The sequence below is a fragment of the Echeneis naucrates genome, chromosome 8 (assembly GCF_900963305.1).
Source record: "Echeneis naucrates chromosome 8, fEcheNa1.1, whole genome shotgun sequence".
NCBI classification, from domain to species: Eukaryota; Metazoa; Chordata; class Actinopteri; order Carangiformes; family Echeneidae; genus Echeneis; species Echeneis naucrates.
In genome coordinates, this window is record NC_042518.1 from 16,691,944 (window position 1) to 16,716,006 (window position 24,063).

Sequence of the window (24,063 nt, forward strand, 5' to 3'; positions counted from 1 at the left end):
CCTTTACTTGTATTGGGTTACAAACTTCTCCAAAACATACCAAGACACACTTTCCTTATTTTCTTATAGGTGCATTTTTTATTATTATTCTGAACCACCAGAAAGGTGTAGGCAATAAAACATGTACAATGATGACACTTAAAATACCAAGTCAAACTGAGGCATTCAATATATTTTATATTCACACTACATATATAAAAATATATATAAATATATATATAAAGGAGCATGTGCAGAAATCTTACAGTATTTGTGCAATGCATAAATTATTCATGCAAAAAAAATCTCTATTCTAAGAGAGATTATTTTTATAAAAACATAATATAGTACAACAGAATGGACATCTGGTATGCCAAAAAAAAAAAACAATTTTAAATACAACTTTAAAAGTTTTCTTTTCCATTAGGAAGGTATGAAATCTCTCTTTCTCTCTGTCTCCATCCTCCTAATCCATCAGGGTCGCAGGAGGTGCTGCAGCCAATCCCAGCCAACGTTCTGGGCAAGGGCAAGGTCACCCTGGACAGGTAACCAATCCATCGCAGGGCAGGTATGAAACCTTTTCAAATAAATGTTTATTGCAGACTTCAACTAATACATGTATTTAATGAGATAGACAGCAAGAGATATTTTTTGCATGTAGCAGAAAGTGTTGGTAAAGAAACAATGCAGAGAAAATTTAATCTGTTAACACTTGCACAATGAAACTTTTATTTCATCCTGTTTATGCTGCTATACTGTTCTTTGTCTTTCACATGATGAGCATCTTCTGTGGTAAAAAGAACAGCAACATATCATCTCAGTATGTATTTGTTGCATATGAGGGCTTTGAGTCGCTATAGCATTTCTTCTGTTATGACAGTATGTTACTGCCTAATGGTTGAACATCTTAAAGACTTTTGTGAGCTTGAACTTTCCTTTTGATTTCTTCATCTCCTTGAGTCCCTCTTTATGGAACTCTGTTAAGAAACAGCATATTAAATGCAGTTAAAACATTTCAGTGAGCAAAGATAAGCACTAACGTGTTCCATCGAATCTAAGACAGAATTTGCAAGAGTAATAATAAAAAAGAGAATCAGAGAGACAACATGAAAAACATTTTGAACTGAAACATTTCTCACCTTTATTCTTTGTGGAGGCTTCCCAAAGCTCATCCTTTTCTTTTTCCCTGATAAGAAAGCCAAAGTTGAATTTCTACTTGATATCATCCAAATCTATGGATGTGAAAGTACCATGCACTGTTTTTTGCTTTGCACCTCTGCCTGTCCTGATCCAAACTGCTGATGATCTGGTTCCTCTGTTCGACGATGGCGACCAGCTCATCCATCAACTTTTGCTCTTGACCTCGATCCTTCGGACTCCAGTCACTCTCTGAATGTGCAGACAATGGTGTGTAACATTTAATTTAAGTTCAACAGACTGTGCAGTGAAATTTCATCATGGCAAAACTCACATATTAACAAACTGTGGTTTTCCCCAAGCAAATTACACTAAAACCAGTGTGTATATGTTAAAAAAAAGCTAAGTTAAACTGGAAATATAGTTTAGTATTAATGATCCTGTTCATGAATAAGTGATTGTTGTTATTGTCAGATACACTGATAAGTGCCATGCACAGTATCATTCAGACCAGGTTTATTAAGGAGACATCGCAGCTGATACTCCACGTCTGCCTGTTTCTCCTCTAACTTCCTCTGCGTTGTCCTGCAAAAACAGACAAAAAGCAAAACTCCTTCACCTCCTTTATTTTCAGGAATAAACAAACACACCATAGAAATCAGAAATGATTGCTTATATAAAACCTTATCAGAACAAAAGCCTTGTCTAGTTTACTTACAGATTAACCAGCTCTTTATCTCTGTGCAGCAGAACACGTCTCTCATGGATAAGAGAGAACCACTCTATTAACATTTGCTCCTCATGTTTGGCTGAAATAAAAAAAAAAAAAGGAAAAAAAATTAGCCATGACACAGACACTGACCTGACCCTGACTATGCACACTGTACACGTTAAAGGTGATTTCACACTATTCTTGCAGTCTCTCAGATTCCTCTCCAGTTCGATTCCTCGTTGTTCCAGTGCCTCTAGAAGTTTATCCACTTCTCCTATTTCTGTCTCTAGGTCCTCTGTGGAAACATGTTGGTCTGTCTGCACCTGTCAGCGACACACAGGACTGAAACTCAGGAATATCATACGGCGAAGATACTTCACACAATATCAAAATCACATAAAACCAGATTTATTTGTATCGCGCCAAATCATAACAAAGTTATATCAAGGCACTTTACATATAGAGCAGGTCTAGAACAAACTCTTTATAAAATGATTTAAAGAGACCCAACAGATCCCCCGATGAGCAAGCACTTGGCGACAGTGGCAAGGAAAAACTTATTTTAAGAGACAGAAACCTCGAGCAGAACCAGGCTCAGGGGGGGGCGGCCATCTGCCTCGACCGGTTGGGTTGAGAGAGAGAGAGAGAGAGAGAGGGAGAGAGAGGGAGAGAGAGAGAGAGAGAGAGAGGGAGAGAGAGGGAGAGAGAGGGAGAGAGAGAGAGAGAGAGAGGGACAGAAGGAGGGCTGCTCAGTGCTTCCCCCAGCAGCCTAGGCCTACAGCAGCATAGCTAAAGAGTAGAGGACTTTAACTTTTTATAAGCTCTGTCATACAGGAAAGTTTTAAGCCTGGTCTTGAAAATTACTAAAGAGTCCGCCTCCCGGACCGATGCTGGAAGTTGGTTCCATAGAAGAGGAGCCTGATAACTGAAAGATCTGCCTCCAGATTTACTCTTGGAGACTCTAGGAACCACAAGTAAACCTCCATCTAGAGAGCGGAGTGGCCTGCTAGGACAGTAAGGAACTATGAGCTCTCTGAGATATGATGGAGCTTGGCCATTAAGAGCTTTATACGTTAAAAGAAGGATTTTGAATTCTACTCTGTATTTTACTGGCAGCCAATGAAGAGCAGCTAACACAGGAGAGTTATGATCTCTTTTCCTAGTTCCTGTTAATATTCGTGCAGCAGCGTTCTGAATTAACTGAAGGCCTTTTAGAGATTTGTTTGGCCATCCAGATAATAATGAGTTACAGTAGTCCAGCCTAGAAGTTACAAATGCATGGAGTAGTTTTTCTGCATCATCCTGAGAGAGGATGTTTCTGATTTTCCTAATGTTTCTCAGGTGGAAGAAAGCTGCCCTACAGACTTGTTTTATGTGAGGGACAAAGGACATGTCCTGGTCAAAAATTACTCCAAGGTTTCTTACAGTGGAGCTGGAAGCCGAAGTGATGCCGTCCAGACTGATGAGATGATTAGATGGGGTTTCTCTGAGGTGCTTGTAGCACATGCATTTATTCACACTTGAATAATTTACATGTAATTCCCAAAGACTGAGCCTCTTGATAGCTATAAATAATCAAACTTGTTAACAGTAATAGTAATAATAATATTGGTGCTTCTAATCCTCCTAGTAAGGTTGAGGATGATTCAGGATAACAAGGTCAATTAGATTGTGGCTTTTTGGGCAACAACACGACAATATATATTTACTGCAAACACGCATTGTCATTTCTTCTTTCTGCATTTTTTGGGGGTTTAAAGCCAGCCATACCTTCCTCTTGATGAGTGGGAAGCCGTGTCCAGGGGCAGGAGTCCGTCTAGACAGGAGGTCCTGAGAAGTTGTTGATTTGGACATTGAAGGTTTTCTATCAAAAGTATTTTCCTTGCAGGCCTGCTGAATATGGAGAAAAAAATTTAGTTTTTTTTTTTTTTACATTGTATATGGTTGTCATGTTGATAATAGCAGGCACTGAGGAAGAAACCCTGTAGCAGTTAGAATTACTTAATCTGATATGTTTACTTTAGCGATATTGATGCGTAAATGATTTTCTCTTCTATAAAGCGACGAAAGTCTGAGTCTGTAGTTATAAAGGGGCATTCGTACGAGAAGTAATTGTGGCTGATTAGGCTTGAAGGTCGTACCTCACTTTGACTTGGCTTTGTTGAAGAACTCTGGGAGTGCACAGATGCGATAACTGGCACAGAAAGACTTTTGGGTACAAAGTGACTCTGTGCTTCACCTTCAGTTGGTTTTACATCATTAATGGCAGTATTCCCCGGCTCACTTCGGCAAATGGAAATGGAAGCTTCCACTGAGGATTTAGTTTGGTCTGAAGATTCAGGTTTCACAGCCTCCTTCTGTACATCCTCATCCATGTCCTCTGCAAAGGGATTGGGAGGGGGCACTTTTGTTTTGTACCTGGTTCCCTGTGAATTAGAGACAGCTTTTGATCGAGGAGCGGGTACAGGGGCTGGAGCGGGCGGCAGCTGTGTCCAGGGTCCAGGGTGGACGATGGTCATCCACGGGTGGTTGATGTTCACTTTAGAATTAACACTGGTTGGACTGGTGCTAAAGGGAGAATCACAGGAGGTAGTTTTTGGTGGTGATTCCACAAGATTTTCAAAATCAATTTGTACGCTTGTTCTCTTTTGAAGGACATCATAGATCATGTGCACATATACTATATTAAAAATTAATAAAGACATAACAAAAAAACTGATGCATGATAGCATGATAAAATAATATGATACTAATAGAAGTGCAATACCAAAGAGAGCTGAACATTTATTCTGACTCTTTGGGTTCACTTACATGTGAGATGAAGTGGGGGGATTTTTACTTTGGTTGGGTGAACTGCCTGCACAGAGAAAGACAGAAAACCAAACATTAGTTTCACTTTTCAGTAAAGGTAGAAGCTGTAGTTCACCATCAATATACACGTAGGGGGCAGAATGTTTACAGTAAAATAAACAGTGCCTGTTTACCTGCAGCAAGGGAGCCATTTGTTGTCTGAGAAGCTTTGATCCTGGGTGCAGGAAGAGAGGGCAGAGAGGAGGCTGCTGTTCGCCTGGGTGCTGGAGTGGGCAGAGCACTTCCTCCTGTCGACTGTTGCAGATGAGCTGCCGCTTCCTTCTTGCTGCAAGGTGCAGGTCTTGTTTTGTCAGTTTCAGGGGCCGTCCTGTCTGCAACGCTGGGTTGGGGGGGGTAAGCAGGTACTGGCTTCTTCAGCACAACAGTGGAGTAACAGTTCTCCCTGCCTTTCCTGTCATTGAAGTTCTCCAGCCTTTCTTCCCCCTCCATCTCTGGTGTTTGACAACCCTGTCTGTTCTTTGACTCTGTTTTAGTGTAATGGGGGACACTGGTGATATTCATTCCACTGGGAGATAAATAACTTGCCTGTAATTTATATTTTGAACGGCTCTCAGTTGTTCTTGCTTGTTGATGGAGGTCAACATGAGTACTTTTACTGTCTGTGACGTGGTGACTGCAAATCAAGGAGCTGGGATCACTTCCCTGTATGTAAGCCTCTGACAAAAGAGTGCTGTGACACACTTTGCACCTGAAGGACAAAAAGGCAATTTGTTGCTGTTGCTTCACGTATATAAACAGAAAAAAATGGGTGATTAACATCTGAAAATTATAATCCACATACGTTGAAGAAAATCCAATCATTTACTAATTCAAAAAGAATGAAAAAAAGTTATTTTGTCCAGCTGTGTGACTGAGTGTGGATAGACTTCCCTCAGATATAAATCATAAATGAGCGGGGAGGTCAAATAAGGTCACATGATTCCTTGAAACAAATTAGCAACGCATTCTTAGGTGTGAACTGCAGTCTGTTACAATCAGACTAGCTAGTCTATAGGCTATAGCTGCATCCAAACACTAACAGGAGCAGAAAACAATGAGCTGTTTTTTTTTAACTGTGCCGTTACCTGAAGCAGCTGCGATGGCAGATCTTTCCTCCAAACAAATGTCTCTGTATGAGGTGGACGGGCTTGAAGCACAGCTTGCACACCGTCCGTGGTCTCGTATTGGACAGATTGCCAATGGGGGCTTCCAGATTAGCCTTGCTCTAAAAAAGAGAAGAGAAACTTGCAGCTAAAACTGTTAATCCAGCAGCCTCAGATGAAAATGAGCTATGTGAAAACAGGGGTGTTGATGGCAAAATGTGAGTGATCACCTTTAGAGCTTTCAGACCATCAGTAGGTTTACTTGTGAGCTTGTTTAAGACATTGACATCTGATGACCTCGAATTAACAGGACCTGCTGCAGAGTCAAGAAAAGCAATTGCTGATGATGTGAAAGTATGAATTGAAAATATGATGCGTTGGTTTGAATGAAGGAGAGCGGTAAGTAAAGGTGAGATTGTTGAGACATTCAACAACCACGTTTCTTTGAACCAAACGACAAACCTCTGCTGACTTGCTACAAATAGCAATTGAACATCTGATAAATAACAATAAATCAGCACACACCATGAGACTTTCTGTTGAAGAAGTGGTAGTACTGTAAAAGGTAGGTGATGACACTCAAAGAGTCAGGCATCTTTGTAGAAACCATTTCCTTTGGGTCCAGCAGCGCTGGGATGCCCAGCCTTGTTTGTGCAACCTCAAACGCCTACAGATCAGGAAACATGAGCACAGATGGTAATCATAAATATGAAACAGAGCTGACAGACACAAGCTTTAAGGAAACATAAAGTTTAAGGACTCACCAGTTTGTTATTTTGATAAACATTATCTTTGGAGAGCGAGCTAAAATCTCTGAAGTGAGGTAAAGAAAAGAGAGATGGATTAAATGCAAAATTGCAAAGAAAAGAGAAAGTTGTTTCAAATCTTCGTCAGTGACTCCACAGACACAAACCGTACTACCAGATGATTAGTTAGAGATCCTTGGTCAACCGCTGACTGGAAAAGGTAAAGTCCAACTAGTTAATCTCATTTAATGGGACAAAAAAAGGTTGAGCGAGATTAAGGAAAGAGCAGCTTAATCCAACAAAGTTAAACCTGTGTCCCAGATTGGACAGCACGTTAGTCAGACTTTAACTGTTACAATGAAGAAGATTGAAATCTTAAGACAGAAACACAATGTGTTTCCAGCGTGACACCTCAAAACCATCTGTCAACACAGAGCTACCAAACTACATGGTGACTCACATCAAGTCAGGTCGGTGTTTGTGGATGATGGCACAAAAGGCGAGTCCGTCTCTGAATGAAGTTGACATGTCCTTTATGTCCACATTGCGGTAAGGGGCGCAGGTGACCCGGCACCACTGTCCCAGGTCCGCCGCCGAGGCCATGGCGAGGCACTTCATCAGTTAGAGAAGATCAGTCAGAGCAAGAGAGCTTTGGTTTGGTGGAGAAAACAGGAAGCCAGCACCAACCACTCCTGCACTGCAATTACTTTTTTTTTTCTTTTTGCAGAGAACCTGTGGCCAAATGTGCGCATCTAGCTGATGAAGCTGCAGGAAGGAAGTTACGTTGTTCCCCCTATTATGTCTCTTTCCCACTTAAAAACAAGGTATCCTGGCGAGCTGTTTGCGGACTCAGCTGAAATGCAACCCGGGTCGCTCCCCCTCTGTCCCGGCGGGCTCCTGTTCGTGCTGAGCTGCCCCCCAAACAAATGCAGGGCCCCGGGGGACACGCTAGAAAGACCGCAAACCTCCCTCGCTCACCCCCCGTTACTTTCAGCTGTCCTCCGTGTTGTCCACACTCAGGGACATGTCCAATAGCTGCCGCTAGGGGGACACACCGAGATGCTGATTTCTATAATTAGGAGGTTTCTGATGTCCTGCAGACTCGACACACTTCTTACTGTGTCACACACTCCCTTAATCTACAGTGTAAATATGATCAGGACATTTGTTAACCCACTCTTCCTCAAGATCCCATTTTCATAAGCATATATTCATATAAGCAGTTAACTAGTGGCTTCAACATTATCTTGTAGTGTTTTGACAGCACATCCATGTTCGTTATTTAAATAGTATCTTAGTAATCGGTAAAGCAACCTATTCAAAAAGCATCTCCGGTCATGCAGAAAAGTTAATAAAACATTAATCGGCAGACCATAACCAGCATTAAGCATTTAAGTCAATATAAGAGACATAACACTAAAGATCGTACTTTGCCTTTCATATTGATCTATACTGATGGCCACGCCATCAAACGAGTGCTAGTATAATTTTGAAGATATGTGACCTCCGGTCTGGTTACTTTCTTTTTCCCCTTGACGTTGCTCGATAGTTAAAGAGATTCATGTGCTAGAATGGATATCCACATTTCATTTTACACTTTATAATTTCCCTTGCAGTTAAAATGCAGTATTGGCTTTTGTGTTTGGAACATAAACATGCTGAGTATGCTGTGGGAGAGGCATTCATTCATTCATTGATTAATTCACTTCTAAGATGACGCTCAAACACCAGGAAGTGTTCTTAGGCTTAGTGAAATTAAGCCGTTTTAGAACATTTAATATACAATGTAAAAAGGAAATCGGGGTTTGTGTAATATATAATAACCGTACTGTGCTTCTCATTCGTATGTGTCTTTTCTATTCACTTCAGTTCTGGTTCTCCCCTTCCTCTCCGTGCTCGTTAATCTCTCGCGAGACCGACGTTGTACATAAATCTCGCAGTGATGGCTGCGCCGCCCGATGCGGAGAGTTTGGAGTCTCGTATCAGTGAGTATTTCAAGCTTATCTGAGAGAACCTTTGTTGTCTTCAGGCCCGGACACTCACAAATTGTCGTCCGTGAGTTGTTTTCGATGACATGTGAGCTTGAGCCGAGCAGCGCGTGTCCCTGCTGAGGGGCTCGGACCCGTCACATCCAGGATGCTAACCTAGCCGAGGCAGCTGTCAACACAGTCAGGTGCAGCATTAGCTTCACGGCTCGACAGCCCAAGCAGCCAGTGGGCCCAAGCCCCGGTCAAACCCCAGCCCTGTCCCAGCCCTGTGCCAGCCCTGTCCCAGAGGGCAGATTATAGTCCGATGTAGACATCCCTGTCACCGACACAGTGAGCTAGCTACCGACACAATGCTAACACCTGCTCGAGGTGTCGGCTGCAGGACTGCTATCGCTGACAATGTTGCTGCTTTGGTTCATGTTAGTCTCAGTCTACAACAGAAGAACAATCTGTGTTACATACTTATTGAAGATACTGTATGCTGTTTCCGTCTGAAAGAGACAATTGCAACATGTATTTAGGTCCTAGTTTATCAATTATTCTTCTTGAAATGAACACCAACAGAACATCTGACGTGTAAAACGTGTCAAATAAATCCTACCATTATGAAGGCCACGTTTTTGTTGTTTACAGTTGCTACTATAAAAATGCCTTAGGTTGATGTGTGTGTGTCGAATAAAGTGGCACCTGAGACAATAACTGAATAATTAGAGATCATCTAGAGACAGCTGAAGAAGTTATGATGAGCGGGTGTCAATATTAGAACTACAACTTAAAACCTCAACACATGTGAAACTGCACTGATGTAATCCATAAAATGTCCATCATCTCAGATGCTTGTTGATATTTCAGACAGAGCCACAAATCCACTCAACAGAGACACAGACTGGAGCAGCATCCACGCCTTCTGTGACCAGCTCAACAATGACTTGGAGGGGTAAGAGGAGCGCTCCCAGGGTCAGGACATTATGTGCGCCTCATTCCCCAGTTGTGGTATTTTCTGATTAAAGTCCTCTGACATGGGCTTTTTTCGCTGCCTGGTTTGAAATGGTTGTAAAATAAAAATCAAACTGAATGTAAATTCACACCCATGGTGTAACGTGCAGGTAGTGAACTCGATGCTCACTACTTGAAGGTGACATTTAGCGCTGCAAGCAGATCACAAGTGCAGGTCTGGAAACACTGCTATCACAGAAGTGATAGAGGTGTGGTGGATTTAGGAAAATAAACAATCTTGGCGTTTTGATAGCGTTACCCTTAATCATTTAAGCAATCAATCAAATTTAAAGTGGCTGAATCACGGTTGGTGTAAACATAAAAAAAAAAAAAATTAAATCCCTCATGATTCCATTAGTTAAAAAAACAAAAACAAAACAAAACAAACGCAAAAGATAAGTACAAATATATTGTTCAGCAGTACCTGCAGCACACTCTTGGTTCTCTATCCTTGACACTCACTCTTGGTTGTGACATGTGTTCTAGACCTCAGCTGGCCACCAGGCTCCTAGCCCACAAGATCCAGTCCCCACAGGAGTGGGAGGCAATGCAGGCCCTGTTGGTGAGTCTCAATCTGAAGCTGCATCTGTCAGAATTAGCTGCTTCAGTAAGGCAAAGAGTAAGGTTATAATCCATACAACCTTACTCTTTGCAAAAAAAAAAAAAAAAACTCTTCACTGAAAGCCGATTTTGATATTGTAGAGGATTCTAACTTTTGTCTGATTTTTTTTTTTTTTTTTTAATCCCAAAAAATGCTGAGCTCCCAAAAATCATTATAAACTCTGCTTATAAAATATGAGCTCTTATATATTACCGCCTTCAAAACTGAATTCTGTTCCACTGTTTGTCTCGATCTGTATTAAACTGAAGTAGTACACCTGTGAGATAACAGATGCTTTCATTATATCACACTATGTATGTGCATTTTCTTCCATTACAAGGTTCTGGAAACGTGCATGAAAAATTGTGGGAAGAGGTTTCATAGTGAAGTGGGCAAGTTCCGCTTTCTTAATGAACTCATCAAAGTAGTTTCTCCAAAGGTAAGAGGTTCAGATTGACTCTGTGTACTCTGACATTTTCAGGTATTTTTTAGCCTGTGTCTGTGTATATATATCGCTGTTGTTGTTCTCAATCCCTCATCCAGTACCTTGGCTCACGGTCACCCGAGCCAGTAAAAAAGAAGGTTTTGGAGTTGATCTATAGCTGGACTTTGGGGTTACCTGATGAGGCCAAAATCTCAGATGCCTATCAGATGCTGAAAAAACAAGGTGAGAGGCCAATCAAGGCTTTTATCTAGCATTCATTAACAGATAACATTCATTGAATTGCATAGTAATAAAGACGATTGCAATTGGTAACTACAGTGATAAAATAATGTTGCACAAACAACATTAATTTAACACAAGCATAACTCTGTATTATTCATTTTGTTTTTAAATCAGGTATTATCAAACAAGACCCTGAGCTACCACCTGACAAACTACTGCACCTTCCTCCACCCAGACCCAAGAATGCCATATTTGAAGATGAAGAAAAGTCAAAAGTAAGCACCTTGGAAAAGCTTCTTTTTATATACCTGAACCACAGTGACATGTAATTGAATAAAATAGCAAAAAAATGGGACCACTTTCAAGACCATGGCTGTCTACTTTGTCAGATGCTGTCTCGCCTGTTGAATAGCTCGCACCCTGAGGACTTGAAAGCTGCCAATAAACTCATAAAGGAAATGGTCCAAGAGGTAAACCTTTCTCCTACTCCTTTTATAAATGGCACTTTTCTATTAAACCTTTACACTGCCAGTGCAGCCTTGTGTGTGTGATTTTGAGGAAAAGTAGTAAAATCTCTGTGTGCTTCTGAGTGCTGCTCTCATGGCTGGGACATTAACCACATTAGGAAATGGGTCATCTGCCCTGCGGCGGGGTTTGTGTGTCGCTGGCAGAGTGATTCAGCAGAGTAGATTTGTCCTGGTTTCAGGGTAGAAGGAGCAGCTCTTATAACTGGATGCTAATAGCAACCTCTCTCCCTCTCACTTCACTGTTCCTTTGCATATACGATTGTTTCATACACGTGCATGTATTTTTGCTCTGTCGTGGCCCGTTTCAGGACCAGAGGCGGGCAGAGAAGGTCTCAAAACGTGTGAATGCCATTCAGGAGGTCAAGGAGAGTGTTGCTCTGCTGACTCAGCTGCTGCAGGACTACGATAGCACGGCTAGCAATCAGAGCAATGCTGAACTCTTACAGGTGAAGTGACTGACACACTTAAAGTCAGGAGACTCGCTTCCTTGAATTGTGTGTACACAACTTCTCCCTGAGCTGTGATTCACAAACTCGATTTCAAAACATTTTATTTGATATGTGTGTGTGCTGTGTCTTTAGGACCTGTACCAGCGCTGTGAGAAAATGAGACCCACACTGTTCAGACTGGCGAGTGATACAGAAGATAACGATGAGGCTCTGGGTGAGTTTCATTCATGCATCATTATATATCATGTAAAGGTGGAGAGAAGGTATTAGCTTTCCTCGTGTATTAGTTCTCATCAAGTTAGGCCTCTTTGCGCCTTTACCTGCCTGACTCAACCCAAAGCACAGTATAAAAGACGTATGACAGCTGCATACATACAATATGAGAGTGCCTGCTTCTTTTCCCAGCGGAGATCCTGCAGGCCAATGACAGTCTGACTCATGTCATCAACCTCTACAAGCAGCAGGTGAAGGGGGAGATAGTGAACGGCAACAACACATCAAACGTACAGAAACAATCAGGTGGGTGAGGCTGTGAGCACACCAAAGTATTTTTTGTAATTCAGTAAGTATTCAGGTGTTGGAAATGACGTGTCTTCAATTTGCTTCCCATAGGAGGCGGCACAGCTCTGCTAGATCTGTCAGGATTGGACACATCGCCCCAGTCGCCTCCATCCTTCCCAGAGTTTCCCACTCCAACGGACAGCCTCAACGCCCCCTCACAGGAGATGGGGATAAGTCTCCTTGACGACGAGCTCATGTCACTTGGTAAATGGATATCAGACAATGCAGATCTTTTTCTAAAATAACAGTCCCTCATGAGGGGTATAAGAAGTCTAGGTTTAAATTAAAGAGAGAAACTTGGTGAAGCACCGTGTGTGTGTGTGTGTGTGTGTGTGTGTGTGAGAGAGATATTATTCTCGAACTGTACTGTTGCTCCCATCCCACAGGTTTAAGTGAAGGGACACACACCTCCAATCCCGCTTCACAGCCTGAAGACTCCACAGCCTGGGATTCCTTCCAGGTGAGCACTTGGAGTTACATAATTGTCATTTCACAACCTCGCACAATCTCTATTTTGAATTCATACACATTCATACACTTGATATGGCTCCAGTATAACAAACAAGGCGACAGTGTTTTTTCACACACACTCTGCCTTCAGTCCTCTGACAGTATAGATGCAGACACCACCGCAGCACCCAACCTTCTCCTCAGTCCGGACCCCCCCTCCATCTCCCAGCCCCTCTCGTCTGGCTCAACCCCTGGGAACTCTGCCCTGGATGAGTTGGACCTGCTGGGGAAGACACTGCTGCAGCAGTCCCTGCCTCCAGAGGGACTGCAGGTCAAATGGTAATGAACACTTGTCTAACACTGGGGATCAGACTCAGAAATGACCTGATATTTCTCAGTTTTGTTTACATGTTGTTGTCTGTTTGGCGTGCTTTATGCGTGAGAATTTGTTTAGAGTAATGGAGCTGTGGTGGGAAGAAAGCTAACGTGTACACGTTTTCTGTCCTGGAAAAACGTCTGATCCCATTCTGCAAATAAGAGAGAAAAAGCAAACAAGTCTGAAGTGTAAAATAATTTTTGTCATTTCCACGCCTTTAAACCAAACAACTCAGATGTAAATGTTCAGTATCTGTATCTCCTTTAGTATTCTTAATCTTGCATAGCATTTGGATTTTTGAATTTCATGGTAAAATTGAATTGTCTGTGAAAAGCACAGAATGTCACAGATGAGTTATTCATCTCTCTGCTTTCAGGGACAAGCAACTGTCCAAACCAACTTTGAGAGACCTCCAGAGTAAGTCTGGGGTCAACATCGGCCCAAACACCATCCCAGCCTTTGAACACCCGGCACCACAACCTAACTCTCAGCCAAGCCTCGGGGCTACACTGTTGGACATGTCCCCGACTCACAGGGAGACTCCAGCTGCTGAAATCACCCTGACTGATGTTTTTGTACCGCTAGAATCCATTAAACCCAGTAAGTAGACTGTGGCCGTTTGATTCCCCTCTGCTTCGGCCCACCTGGTCGTGTATTTGTATGGATTTATTAAATGTCCTTTTTTCCCCTCCCCATCTTCTGACAGGTAGTCTTTTACCTGTGACTGTGTTTGATGGACACAGTCTGCGGGTTCTCTTTCACTTTGCCCGTGACTCACCTCCATCTCGTCCTGATGTACTGGTAGTGATCATCTCTATGCTGTCCTCAGCCCCTGTCCCTGTCACCAACATCACCTTTGAGACCACAGCTCCAAAGGTCAGTGTAACAAAACTGACTTTTTGTCCGTCTTTGCAGTCCAAGTCGAAAATTGGCTGGTGATTTGATACATGGTCTTAAATGAGAAACACAGTTCATCTTATCAAGACGTTATCAAACTGCTGCAACAGCTTTACTATCTCAGTAACAAAAATGTTTTCATTTATTATCCGTAGTCTATGGCAGTGAAGCTGCAGCCCCCATCAGGAACAGAGCTCCCAGCTTTCAACCCCATCCTTCCTCCTGCTGCTGTCACACAGATTCTGCTGCTGGCCAATCCAAACAAGGTGACTGTTTGAATTTTCTACACAGAAAATATGAAGCTGTGTGATCTCACACTTCAGACTTACATTGTTCAAGAAAGACATGACAGCAACCACACAGTCCTTCTTCGGTGTCTGGTTAAAGCTTCACTGTTGATCAGCTGGCACCCTCAGCAGGAAATGATCAAATGTCACATTCTTTTACTGTCATTGGTGAAATGTTCTTGTGGAAGTTTAACCATCTCCCTGTCCTCTTTGTGTGTGTGCTCCTCAGGAAAAAGTGCAGCTTCACTACACACTAAACTTCATCATGGGAGAGCAGGAGTACAGTGAGAGCGGCAGTCTAGAACAGTTTCCTTCTCCAGAGACGTGGGGGAACCTATAGCATTTAAACACAACCAGATAGACTCTCTGCTTCCCTCTAAACCAAGTCAACATCCCGCATAAGCCCATTTTCCTCTGTAATGACATTGTACTTTCTTTGATTGCTATTGATTGTTTTCCTTGGATTACGCTCACGCTCAGTCAGTGTAATGTGTGTATGCTTTGCCCTAAATGAGTCATGATTGTCTCGGTCTAGTCTGCTCTATGTGGCTGCTTTAAAACAAACCTGCAACTGATGCCCCAAAGTCGTTGCACTCTTGTCATCTTTTAAACAAACAGTACGGAAGGAAGAAAACTACGACGACTGCAAAGGTATTTGGTGCGACTTTTTTTCTCTCTCTTCGCCATGCCCCTCAACGAGGACACAAAATTGATCTAAAACCGTTACGAGCTGTTTACCATCACTTCTGCATGCTTTGACATCACAGGACACAATGCTTACAAAATCCAGCACACCAGAAAGAACATGAACATTACAGAGACACCAGCCCTCTTCATTTGTATAACCAAGCTGTATGTCAGCTACCAGTTTCAACTTTTGTGGGATCATTTTGTAATGAGCCAATATCAATATCATTCTTTCACAATCAGAGTCCTCGTGATTTGTACAGAGAATGATTGTTTTTGTTTATAGTTTCTGACTTTTCCTCATCTTCTGTAAAGAGCAAGAAATACTGTAACAGAGTTGTGTAATTTTCTGCCATATGTGCCTATTTTGCAGTTTTAATTTAATTTAAATATTAGTGCAATGATGGATGGATTCGTTTTTCTCATCTGTTACATGTCAGTCATATTAGGTCTGCAGTTTGTCCAGGTTACACATCAGCTACTTCGTATACTTAAATCCTTAATATATTCAAAACTTTTTTTGAAGTAGAGTATGAATTAAAATTTTCTTTAGCTTGTGATTTAAGTGAGTATTTTACTGGGTTAAACTAATTCTCTAACACTTGGGCATATGCAAACTGAGCTGAACACAGGCGCTCTTGAAAACAGTGTCTGTCTCAAAAATTGTTTTAACAGTCTGCGGTGCATGTCAGCCACGCTGAACACTTCCTCCTCCCCACCGGCTCTCAATCACATTCCACAGCACTACTCTCCAATACAACTGCTCTGTAAATACCAATGATGGCAGTGCTGTTGTGTACATTTGACTTGTGCAATGTGCATGAGCATAACACTGGTGAAATATTCCAAATGGGTAATAAAGGTTTTTTTTTCTCTGTGGCCCCAAGCGGTGGTTCGTGTGTGTTGTAGATAGGAGATTCGCCTACCACCACATTGAAACTCCACAGTGCAGCATTTTAAACCCCCCTTCCCTCCCACAGTTACAGTCCCAATGATTTACACAATGATAACTGAAGAGCTTTATTAAACATGAAAAACCAAGTGTAAAAAGGGAGTTACTATTAGCTAGGAAAAATCTCCATAATCACTGCAGCTTACTGCTGCTTAACTGAACAATCTATGGCAGGTGTTAGTTCACAATCGCAGAAAGAGAAATGCATTTACATGCGAGTCTAGCTGGTGCCATCACTACACAAAGCCCCAAAAGAGTTGCCTCTCTAAGTCCCAAATTAACATCTAAGTCTGGAAATTATCAAGAGAGTACAACAAATAGGTTGAATCTCCTGATTTAACCCCTTTTGCTCAATATACCCCCACCACATTTCTTCAGTAATTCAAACTGATAGCGAGGCTTACAAAGTTTTAAATTCAAAAATAAAGATATTGAGCCTCAAAGAGAAAGAAGCTTATATACAAGAAATTGACTTGAGCACCTACTTTTGAAACACCCAAAGGTCAAGTCAAAGTGTATGAGGAGGCTCACAGTACAAAAAAGAGCATGTTCTTTATAAAAATCTTTTTTTCAGGACAATAGTGACAAACCTCTGTCAAACTAAATAACTGATGCTGATTAATTTCACTTTGAAGAAAAACCAAAACCAAAAGGGTTGACCATTTAATAAAATTCTATGGGGCCTTGTCTGAGTGTTTTAAAACCACATTGATAATGAAGAAACAAGATATTTTATTTATAACAACATGGCAGACTGATGTGTTGAAACCTAACCACGCCTATGACAGGGATGGCAATGATTAAATATAAACAACATTTCGGACAAATTTTTGTAATTGGGTGTAGTGTGTTGTGCTGTGCCACTGTGGTGCACAGATGGGGTTACTTTCTCCCTGAGGCAGAAGGAGGTGGTGGAGGAGCAAACTGAAAAGGTGAGTGGCCCATAAGGCCCATCATGGGCTGGGGAGGGTTAAACTGCTGGGCCATCAGAGGCTGGGGAACCGATGGTGGGGGTGCGGCCTGTCCCACTCCGCCACCCCCTGAAGCAGGGGTGCCTCTGGCATTGCCGTACTGGCCACTGCTGCTGCTGTTGTTCTGGTACTGGTCGTACGAGTTGGAGCTGGAGCCATAGCTGCGTCCTCCATCCCTGTTACCACGATCTCTGTATGAGGACGAAGAGGAGTTGCGGTCCCCGTCCCGGCTGCTCCCACTGCGACTGTCTCGGTTGTAGCTGCTGCTGCTGCTCCGGCTGTCCTTTGAGCTTCCGCCCCCACCCACAGAGCGCATTCTTCGGTCACACTCATCCTGGTACATGAGGTTGGGATTGTTAGCATTGGAGCCACCACGGTAACGGGGACGGCCACCTGGAAAGGTGAACACAGAAGGGGGATAAACAAAAAAAAAAAAAGATGGAAAATTTCCCAGCAACCTACTAATTCACACACGATTTGTTGTGGAATAAACCTTCAACAAACTCAAGGGAACATTTAGGATCAGTTGAACTTTTCTATCCTATTGTTCAAAATAAGTTCATATTGGTGATATCAGGCCAAACAAACTTCAATCATTATTATCAGTATTAAGTTTTACTCCATCACCTCCTCCGCCTCCTCCACGTCCATTGTCAACCAGTTGCAGCAGTTTGGGATTGATGGCCTGTCTGGCCTCCTCTAAGACCCGGATCAGCTCACGAGCCTGGCGGAGATTCCCTGGAGTGAAAAAGGTGTAGGCTGTGCCTTTGTTGGTGCTGCGGGCCGTACGACCGATGCGATGGATGTAGTCCTCTGATGAATTGGGGTAATCATAATTGATGACAAACTTGACATCCTCCACATCTTGACATTGACATGGTAGTAGGGTTCAGTGGAGGGGCGGTGTGTGGTGATCAGTTACAGGGATGGAAAAGATAAAAACAGAAGTCAGAGCAAATTAACACTGGCAGAGAAATTTATCAATCAATTTGTGCCCTTCAATAATTTTAGGTTTTGTGCTTTTAAACCTGGAAATGTTCAGACAGACAATACCTGCTAGATACCCAGCATCCTCTGAAATCATCACTTACCTCTCCAGTGAGCAACTATTTATAAAATATACAATTAGAAAATGTATTTACTTACCATGCTACCATGCCAATTTCAAAACAGGCTTCAATAATCTATTATAATAAAGTACTTGCACACATGCAAATAGGGTTACATGCAGTCAAAGCCACTGATAAACTGGTTTAAAAGATGAAAGGGTTACAGTGGTTTGCTGTAAAATTTAGATATGAAGTGACATACATTAAAACAGATAATTCATTATGAGAAGCAAGTGGCCCTATACATTAAGTTCAACAGGTGATTGTTGTGTAAAAGACATATTCAGCTGATTATTGGTTTCAGTATAAGAATCAACTTGGAAAGTTAATTTCTATTTGAAAAAGAAGTCTGTTCAAAACAAACTAGACGTCTGTTTCTCATTACAGTTGACAAAGGGCTCAGAAGACACTGCTGATTAGAGTAAAACAAATCTTTGTTTTGGAAGCACGATGAAGGCTGGCAGAGGAGAATGGGGAAGGGAGGGTTAAGTACTTACCCTGTATGAGAGTTTAGTGATGACTTACAAAGTTACCCTTCACCCTACCCATCACCAGTCCTGGGAGGTCTGCAGGGGTAGGAGGAGAGCACAGAGGACAAAAGCAGTCCCTTCTCCCCCCTCACCACTCCTCCACAACACTCCCAAAGCTGGAAACTGTCTGGGCCAGAGTTCCAGCTCGACTGTGCTGGGATCCGGTCTTACTCTAGTCTTATGTGTGCATCTTCATGTGCCCCCGGCCTTTTAATGGCCCGGAGATGATACTGCTGGATTATGACGTTTGGAGCACAAGCTGGTGGGTGGAGAGGTCTTTACTCTGCTATTTCATGTGAACTTCAAGGATCGTGTTGACACTTACTCTGCCATTTCTCATATTAGTGGGCAGACCGTTACAGGTGGAGTGGGAGACCTTCTTGTGGGCTTTTTTGTTGCAGCTTGTTCCAAATGCCTCCCAGGTCACTTCCATAGGCAGTGATATCATAGAGCCCAACTTTTCAAGTTTAGTAACAAGAAACAGACACTATGGAGAAGATGTGGAAACTGTTCTGTCAGATGGATTTGACAGTGGGCTCTGTCTGCTACAAAATTTGACTGTGCACAGTCTACTAGTCCTCATGGGGGAATTAGCAAGTCATCAAAAGTTGGTGAGCTGGTTATTTACAGACATAACTGGTGGTTGGGTATGATGTACACAAATAAAAATTGGAAGGACACAAGGTTGGGGGTGGGGGCAAAGAGACGAAAAGATGGGCCAGACAGTCTGAGGAAAACAGAGATAACAAGAGAGCAAAAGGTATCAGGCTAATGAGGAAGGGGAAGATCTAAAGAGGGAGAGAAAAGAGATGAACAAGAAAGAAGAAGCATTTAGGAACAAGAAAAAGAGGGAGAGAAGTGGCGACAGGAAAAGCAGGAAAAAAGAGCTGGTGTGTAAGAGAGGCAAAGAAATTGAAAGTGAAACACAGACGAGAAAGAGCAGGAGTGAAAAAAGGGGGAATCGATTATAGATAGGTGGCTCCTCCAGGCCAGGACTCCTGCCAGCCAGGACCAGACATGACGTCCGCAGAGGGAGAGGCCGGCCGGCACAGCCAGTGGTAGGGGGTGTCAGGGGCTGGCATCAGGGGGCAGTTCAGAGGGGAGCCTCCAGCAAAGCCATCCAGGCCCGGCTTTGGCTGCTTTCCACCCTCACTTCCTTGCAGTTGTCTTTTTCTGTCTTCTGGTAGCTCACCACTGTATCTCAACTTCACAAAGCTCAAGTATCATCTATTTAGGCTCAATATCGGTATGACTATTTTAGGCAAAAAAAAAATGTGTTGCTTGATATTGGGAATGGAAATGCATCTCCTCAAAGGCTGTGCAGTTTTTGTAATCCATATCCCATCAGAATATAGATAATGAAAACTTGTCTGTGTTGCTGGGTGAATTTCAATTGAGCTAGTCTGGAAATGATGTGGTGCTTCACTGCGATGATGGTATGGCCAAGGGCAGCCCACCCTCCTCCACACCACCCTCTTCGCCCTCTCACCTGACAGCCGCCCCCGACCCTAGGATCAAATTTGGAAGCCCAGCAGCATCCTGCGCTTGTCCCCCCCCCTCATGTCGCCCAGGGAGCCAGTGTCCTGGAAAGGGGGGAGAGTTTTGTTTGTGGGCACTGTTCTAGGTTTTCAGCGGAGATGGCTGTGTCTGGGACTGATTAATCAGGCCGTCTCTCTCCCCAAGTCAGCTTTCGATTTGTCATGCCTAGGTCCGGCTGCAGGCTCCCGAGGGCCTGTGTGCTTCTAGTTGCCGGAAGAGAGACTTGGAAACAAAAAAACAAACAAAACAAAATGAAAAGAAAACAAATGAACATAGAATTAGGTTAAATGTTGATTGCCATCCTGCAAGGGGCTACTACACTAGCCTCACCCCTTACATCTTCACACTTCATTCAACATCATTCCTATGTTCTATGTTTCTCTGTTCAACAGAGCAAAGTGGTTTAAATCTTCCCAATAAGCCCTGATTTAAACATGATGCTCCATGAACACATCCTTCACCAGAGAAGCATCATGTGCTGCTACAGAAATGTGCCTTTGTATGTGTTTGAGGTTGACTTTTAACCATATATGCTGGAAATACTGGAAACATGCAGTGAAAAGCCAGATTATTATGCTAATGGTTGTTCATATTATTCTTTATAACAAATGTCTTGTGTGTGCACCATATCTGTGTCGTTATACTGAGAAAGTGGTTTTTCTTTGCACTTGAGCACACAGGACATACCCAAACCACGTGAGGCCACGTCAGTAGCGATGAGGATAGGAGCTTTGCCGCTTCGGAACTCTGCACCATGAGACAATATTATAGATGATCCACAGCATAAAGGTGACAGTGAAGTATTGTAAGATATTGTAGTTCAAATGTCAGTGTGTTTGTTGTACCTGCCAACACCCAGTCTCTCTCTGGCTGGCTCTTATCGCCATGAATGCACATGGCTGGCCACCTGGAAAGAAAGGAAAAAAAAAAAAAAACAACAAAAAAACAAAACACAGCAACCTGTCAGATATGGCCAAATGGTTTTGTCAACATTGTGGAAAGGGTATACCTCACACAGGGCTCTCAGTCAGCACCAGGACAGGGTAAACAGAGTCATGCATTAGCTCATGCACAAGTGCATTTACACCTGCTAGATATGCTCACCCATCACGTCTCATTCTGCGTGTGAGGTCGTCACATCGCTTCTTGGTCTCCACAAAGATGATGGTCTTGTTCTCTTTCTCAGCCATAATCTCTTCCATCAGCTGGATCAACCTGAAGAAAGAGAAAAAAAAAAAAGAAAAAAAAAAAACCCTCAATACCAAATACACAGTAATTACCCTCATCATCATTAAATTGAGGGTGAGGGGAAACACAGTGAATAGTTCAAGTGTAAGAATGATGTAAGGACCACAAAAAACATAAATTGTAATAAGCAATGACGGAATATGAAGTTCACTCAGCCCCTTACTTGTGGTCCTTCTCACTCTCCATACAGACATCAACTATCTGAAGAATGTTGTGGTTGGCACTCAGCTCCAGTGCTCCAACATTGATTTGGACATAATCCTTCAAGAAGTCCTCTGCCAGCTGGCGAACCTCTTTAGGCCAGGTAGCGCTCCACATCAGAGTCTGTCTGTCAGGCTGAGCAAAGAGCACAGCAGTTAATGAGAGACACTAAAATGACTGCTAATAATAAAGTAATACATAACACCAAACCAATAATTTCCTTTACATTCAACGACAATATGCTATTTTAAAAAATCTATTTTCTACATTTTATTAGTATCTAGACATACACTAGACACCCAACAGCTTTACCCTGATCTGGTCCACAATTTTGCGAATCTGTGGTTCAAAACCCATGTCCAGCATACGGTCCGCTTCGTCTAAAACAAGATATGTGCAGCGCCGCAGGTTGGTTTTTCCAGCCTCAAGGAAGTCAATCAAACGACCTGGCGTGGCTATGCAGATCTCAACACCTGCAATAGATAAACAGAATTATTAGTTATGCAACACAGAAAAGTGTTAGTATTTATCCAAACACTACACACTCCTCACCTCTTTCAAGGTCTCGGATTTGGGGTCCCTTGGGAGCGCCTCCATATACACATGTGCTTTTGATGCGGGATGACTTTCCATAGTCATATGCCACTTGCTGAACCTGCTGTGCCAGCTCTCTTGTTGGAGCCAGAACCAAGCACTACAAAGGACATGCATAATCCCATAAAAAATCACTGTTTATGATATTAAGATGACCCTTCATATCATTCCTGTAAAGTCTGACATTCCAAAGCAAACTGCTCAGTATTTTCGCTTTCTCCTCACGTACAATGGGCCCATCTCCACGCTCCAAGTAGGGCTGGTGGTTGATGTGTACGATAGCAGGCAGTAGATACTTCATAAAAAAAAAAAAAAGAAAAGTTGAACTGACTCCGCTGCTTCTACACTAGTATTTTGTGCATTTGTCATAAAAGGAACAAGGGGAAGATATGGGCCTCACCGATAAGGTCTTCCCAGAGCCAGTCTGAGCAATGCCCACCATGTCCCTGCCACTGAGGGCCAGGGGGAAACCTTGTGCCTGAATGGCTGTTGGCTCCTTGAAGTTCTGCTGCATCAGTACATCCATGACATACTCTGGGAGTAAAGGAAGGGAAAATTGTTTCTGTTAGCAGCCAGCAGATCTGGTGTAGTGGTCCTTACATTGTTGCACAGATTTGTGGATGCAGATGTAAGTAGGTGCTTACGGGGAAACTGTGCCTGATGGAAGTTGGTGACAGGCTTTGGGCAGCCCGAGCCTCGGACAGTGATTTCTTTCTTCCTGCGATACTCCTCAAGGTCATACTGAAATCACAAGACAGCGAAGGAACAAACTCTCAAACAGAGTCCAAAATCAGAGAGGTATTACAAAACTCAAAACATACTCCACTGATTTCCCTTCTCGGGATCAGACGGTGACACTGCCAGATTACCTGACTCAACCGCTGCACTTCAACATGTTCATTATAGAAATTCTTCTCAAATTTGGGAAGCTCGTCCAGGTCCCACCTCTTCTTCCTTAAACGGTCCCCGGGGTTTCCAAACTTTTTACCCGGCGGTGGGCCACCTCTGCTGGAACCGAAACGAGGGCTGCTGCACAAATATTGAGACATGAAACGTTTAACTGGCGTTAGGTTGCGCTATCAGTGTTAGCATTGTGGCAACAAACGCATCGGGGCATTTGTACTGACAGCTAGCACTAGCATTAGCTCAGATGCTAATTGACCGTATTACTGTGCTGCTCACCCTCTGTCACGGCCACGGTCTCTGTCTCTGTCTCTGTCTCCGTACGAGCCTCTCATGTTGGGGACACACACTCCTCCCAGCGATAAGCAGCCTCTGTAATGTCTCTGCAATAAGTTACTACCTTTCTCTTTGTTACAATCTCGGGCCTGGCTTGTAAAACCCTGGATCCGTATCGACGCGTCCTTTATTTCAGCCGAGTGTCAAAATTAATTTTGACGGTGGACCGAGAAAGGAGGAATTTTCTTTTTTCCAGGCTTTCTGATAAATCATAGACGGAGTTAAACTTCAGGTTTTGGGTTACACAATATCTCGGAGCAGCAGTGATTGAACCTGGTGTTGTTGTTAGCTTAGCGTTCAGCTCGACACTGTGATTGGCTTAGTGACGAGGAAGAGCCGCCCCCAAGTTTGATTGACACCTCTATCTCTCAATCATTTATGGTGTTATCGGCTGTGTTTTTTTTTTTTTTTTTCCTAACGTTTAACACAAAGCACTAAAATACATATTTTCACAATTAACATTTGCTTTACAAATGCAAATACAACTACACAAAACCTACCAATAGATATTAATAAATTACTTATGGTTTTTGTATCTTTAAAAACCACGTCGAGACGAGATTGTGATGAAGTGAGCAGGTCCAATCGTCATATGAAACGGATCTGTCACTTGTTGTGTATCCCTATGATGTTGATTTTATATTAGTTGAGGAGTATGTTCAGTGAC

The 24,063-nt window shown here is 42.8% G+C and overlaps 3 protein-coding genes across 8 annotated transcripts; 1 reads left to right on the forward strand and 2 right to left on the reverse strand.

Annotated features, from left to right (window-relative positions):
* Positions 1 to 64: 64 nt before the first annotated feature.
* LOC115047948 (MICAL-like protein 1) lies at positions 65 to 7,543 on the reverse strand. Of its 2 annotated transcripts, none has more exons than XM_029509203.1 (15): positions 6,988 to 7,543; positions 6,546 to 6,594; positions 6,307 to 6,448; positions 6,012 to 6,097; positions 5,764 to 5,903; positions 4,813 to 5,387; positions 4,640 to 4,685; positions 3,970 to 4,396; positions 3,599 to 3,721; positions 2,025 to 2,151; positions 1,835 to 1,925; positions 1,628 to 1,701; positions 1,254 to 1,368; positions 1,119 to 1,165; positions 65 to 956 (listed from the first exon to the last, which is right to left on the reverse strand). In XM_029509203.1, exons 1-15 carry the CDS (start codon positions 7,143 to 7,145, stop codon positions 871 to 873), a joined length of 2,286 nt encoding a protein of 761 aa, XP_029365063.1. In that variant the 5' UTR covers positions 7,146 to 7,543; the 3' UTR covers positions 65 to 870. The 2 variants fall into 2 exon arrangements, with proteins under 2 accessions (XP_029365063.1, XP_029365065.1); XM_029509205.1 differs by having other exon boundaries at positions 3,599 to 3,718; positions 6,988 to 7,542.
* Positions 7,544 to 8,459: 916 nt separating this feature from the next.
* On the forward strand, positions 8,460 to 15,892 carry LOC115047949 (ADP-ribosylation factor-binding protein GGA1-like). Of its 4 annotated transcripts, XM_029509209.1 has the most exons (18): positions 8,460 to 8,512; positions 9,368 to 9,452; positions 9,998 to 10,073; positions 10,453 to 10,551; positions 10,656 to 10,779; positions 10,954 to 11,054; positions 11,169 to 11,249; positions 11,615 to 11,752; positions 11,888 to 11,969; positions 12,161 to 12,274; positions 12,371 to 12,520; positions 12,703 to 12,776; positions 12,918 to 13,105; positions 13,519 to 13,632; positions 13,678 to 13,742; positions 13,849 to 14,018; positions 14,195 to 14,305; positions 14,556 to 15,892. In XM_029509209.1, exons 1-18 carry the CDS (start codon positions 8,470 to 8,472, stop codon positions 14,664 to 14,666), a joined length of 1,926 nt encoding a protein of 641 aa, XP_029365069.1. In that variant the 5' UTR covers positions 8,460 to 8,469; the 3' UTR covers positions 14,667 to 15,892. The 4 variants fall into 4 exon arrangements, with proteins under 4 accessions (XP_029365069.1, XP_029365068.1, XP_029365067.1 ...); XM_029509208.1 differs by having other exon boundaries at positions 12,368 to 12,520; positions 13,519 to 13,746; positions 13,853 to 14,018; XM_029509207.1 differs by having other exon boundaries at positions 12,368 to 12,520; positions 13,519 to 13,742.
* Positions 15,893 to 16,017: 125 nt separating this feature from the next.
* LOC115047950 (probable ATP-dependent RNA helicase DDX17) lies at positions 16,018 to 23,693 on the reverse strand. Of its 2 annotated transcripts, none has more exons than XM_029509211.1 (13): positions 23,340 to 23,693; positions 23,027 to 23,183; positions 22,802 to 22,898; positions 22,558 to 22,691; positions 22,387 to 22,452; positions 22,116 to 22,257; positions 21,876 to 22,036; positions 21,526 to 21,698; positions 21,219 to 21,329; positions 20,960 to 21,021; positions 20,802 to 20,861; positions 17,564 to 17,800; positions 16,018 to 17,329 (listed from the first exon to the last, which is right to left on the reverse strand). In XM_029509211.1, exons 1-13 carry the CDS (start codon positions 23,393 to 23,395, stop codon positions 16,848 to 16,850), a joined length of 1,938 nt encoding a protein of 645 aa, XP_029365071.1. In that variant the 5' UTR covers positions 23,396 to 23,693; the 3' UTR covers positions 16,018 to 16,847. The 2 variants fall into 2 exon arrangements, with proteins under 2 accessions (XP_029365071.1, XP_029365070.1); XM_029509210.1 differs by having other exon boundaries at positions 23,027 to 23,186.
* Between the last annotated feature and the right edge of the window lie 370 nt (positions 23,694 to 24,063).

Excerpts from the sequence above, each read along its gene's own strand:
- LOC115047948 (XM_029509203.1), bottom strand. The coding sequence starts at position 7,145 with ATGAAGTGCCTCGCCATGGCCTCGGCGGCGGACCTGGGACAGTGGTGC. Across the intron at positions 5,388-5,763 it reads TGCCATCGCAGCTGCTTCAG|GTGCAAAGTGTGTCACAGCA; the intron begins GTAACGGCACAG and ends TTTGTCCTTCAG. Across the intron at positions 1,166-1,253 it reads TTGGATCAGGACAGGCAGAG|GGAAAAAGAAAAGGATGAGC; the intron begins GTGCAAAGCAAA and ends CTTTCTTATCAG.
- LOC115047950 (XM_029509210.1), bottom strand. The coding sequence starts at position 23,395 with ATGAGAGGCTCGTACGGAGACAGAGACAGAGACAGAGACCGTGGCCGT. Across the intron at positions 22,453-22,557 it reads GCTCTGGGAAGACCTTATCG|TATCTACTGCCTGCTATCGT; the intron begins GTGAGGCCCATA and ends TTTTTTATGAAG. Across the intron at positions 22,037-22,115 it reads AATCCGAGACCTTGAAAGAG|GTGTTGAGATCTGCATAGCC; the intron begins GTGAGGAGTGTG and ends TATCTATTGCAG.
- LOC115047949 (XM_029509206.1), top strand. The coding sequence starts at position 8,486 with ATGCGGAGAGTTTGGAGTCTCGTATCA. Across the intron at positions 11,250-11,614 it reads TAAAGGAAATGGTCCAAGAG|GACCAGAGGCGGGCAGAGAA; the intron begins GTAAACCTTTCT and ends GGCCCGTTTCAG. Across the intron at positions 12,275-12,367 it reads AAACGTACAGAAACAATCAG|GAGGCGGCACAGCTCTGCTA; the intron begins GTGGGTGAGGCT and ends TGCTTCCCATAG.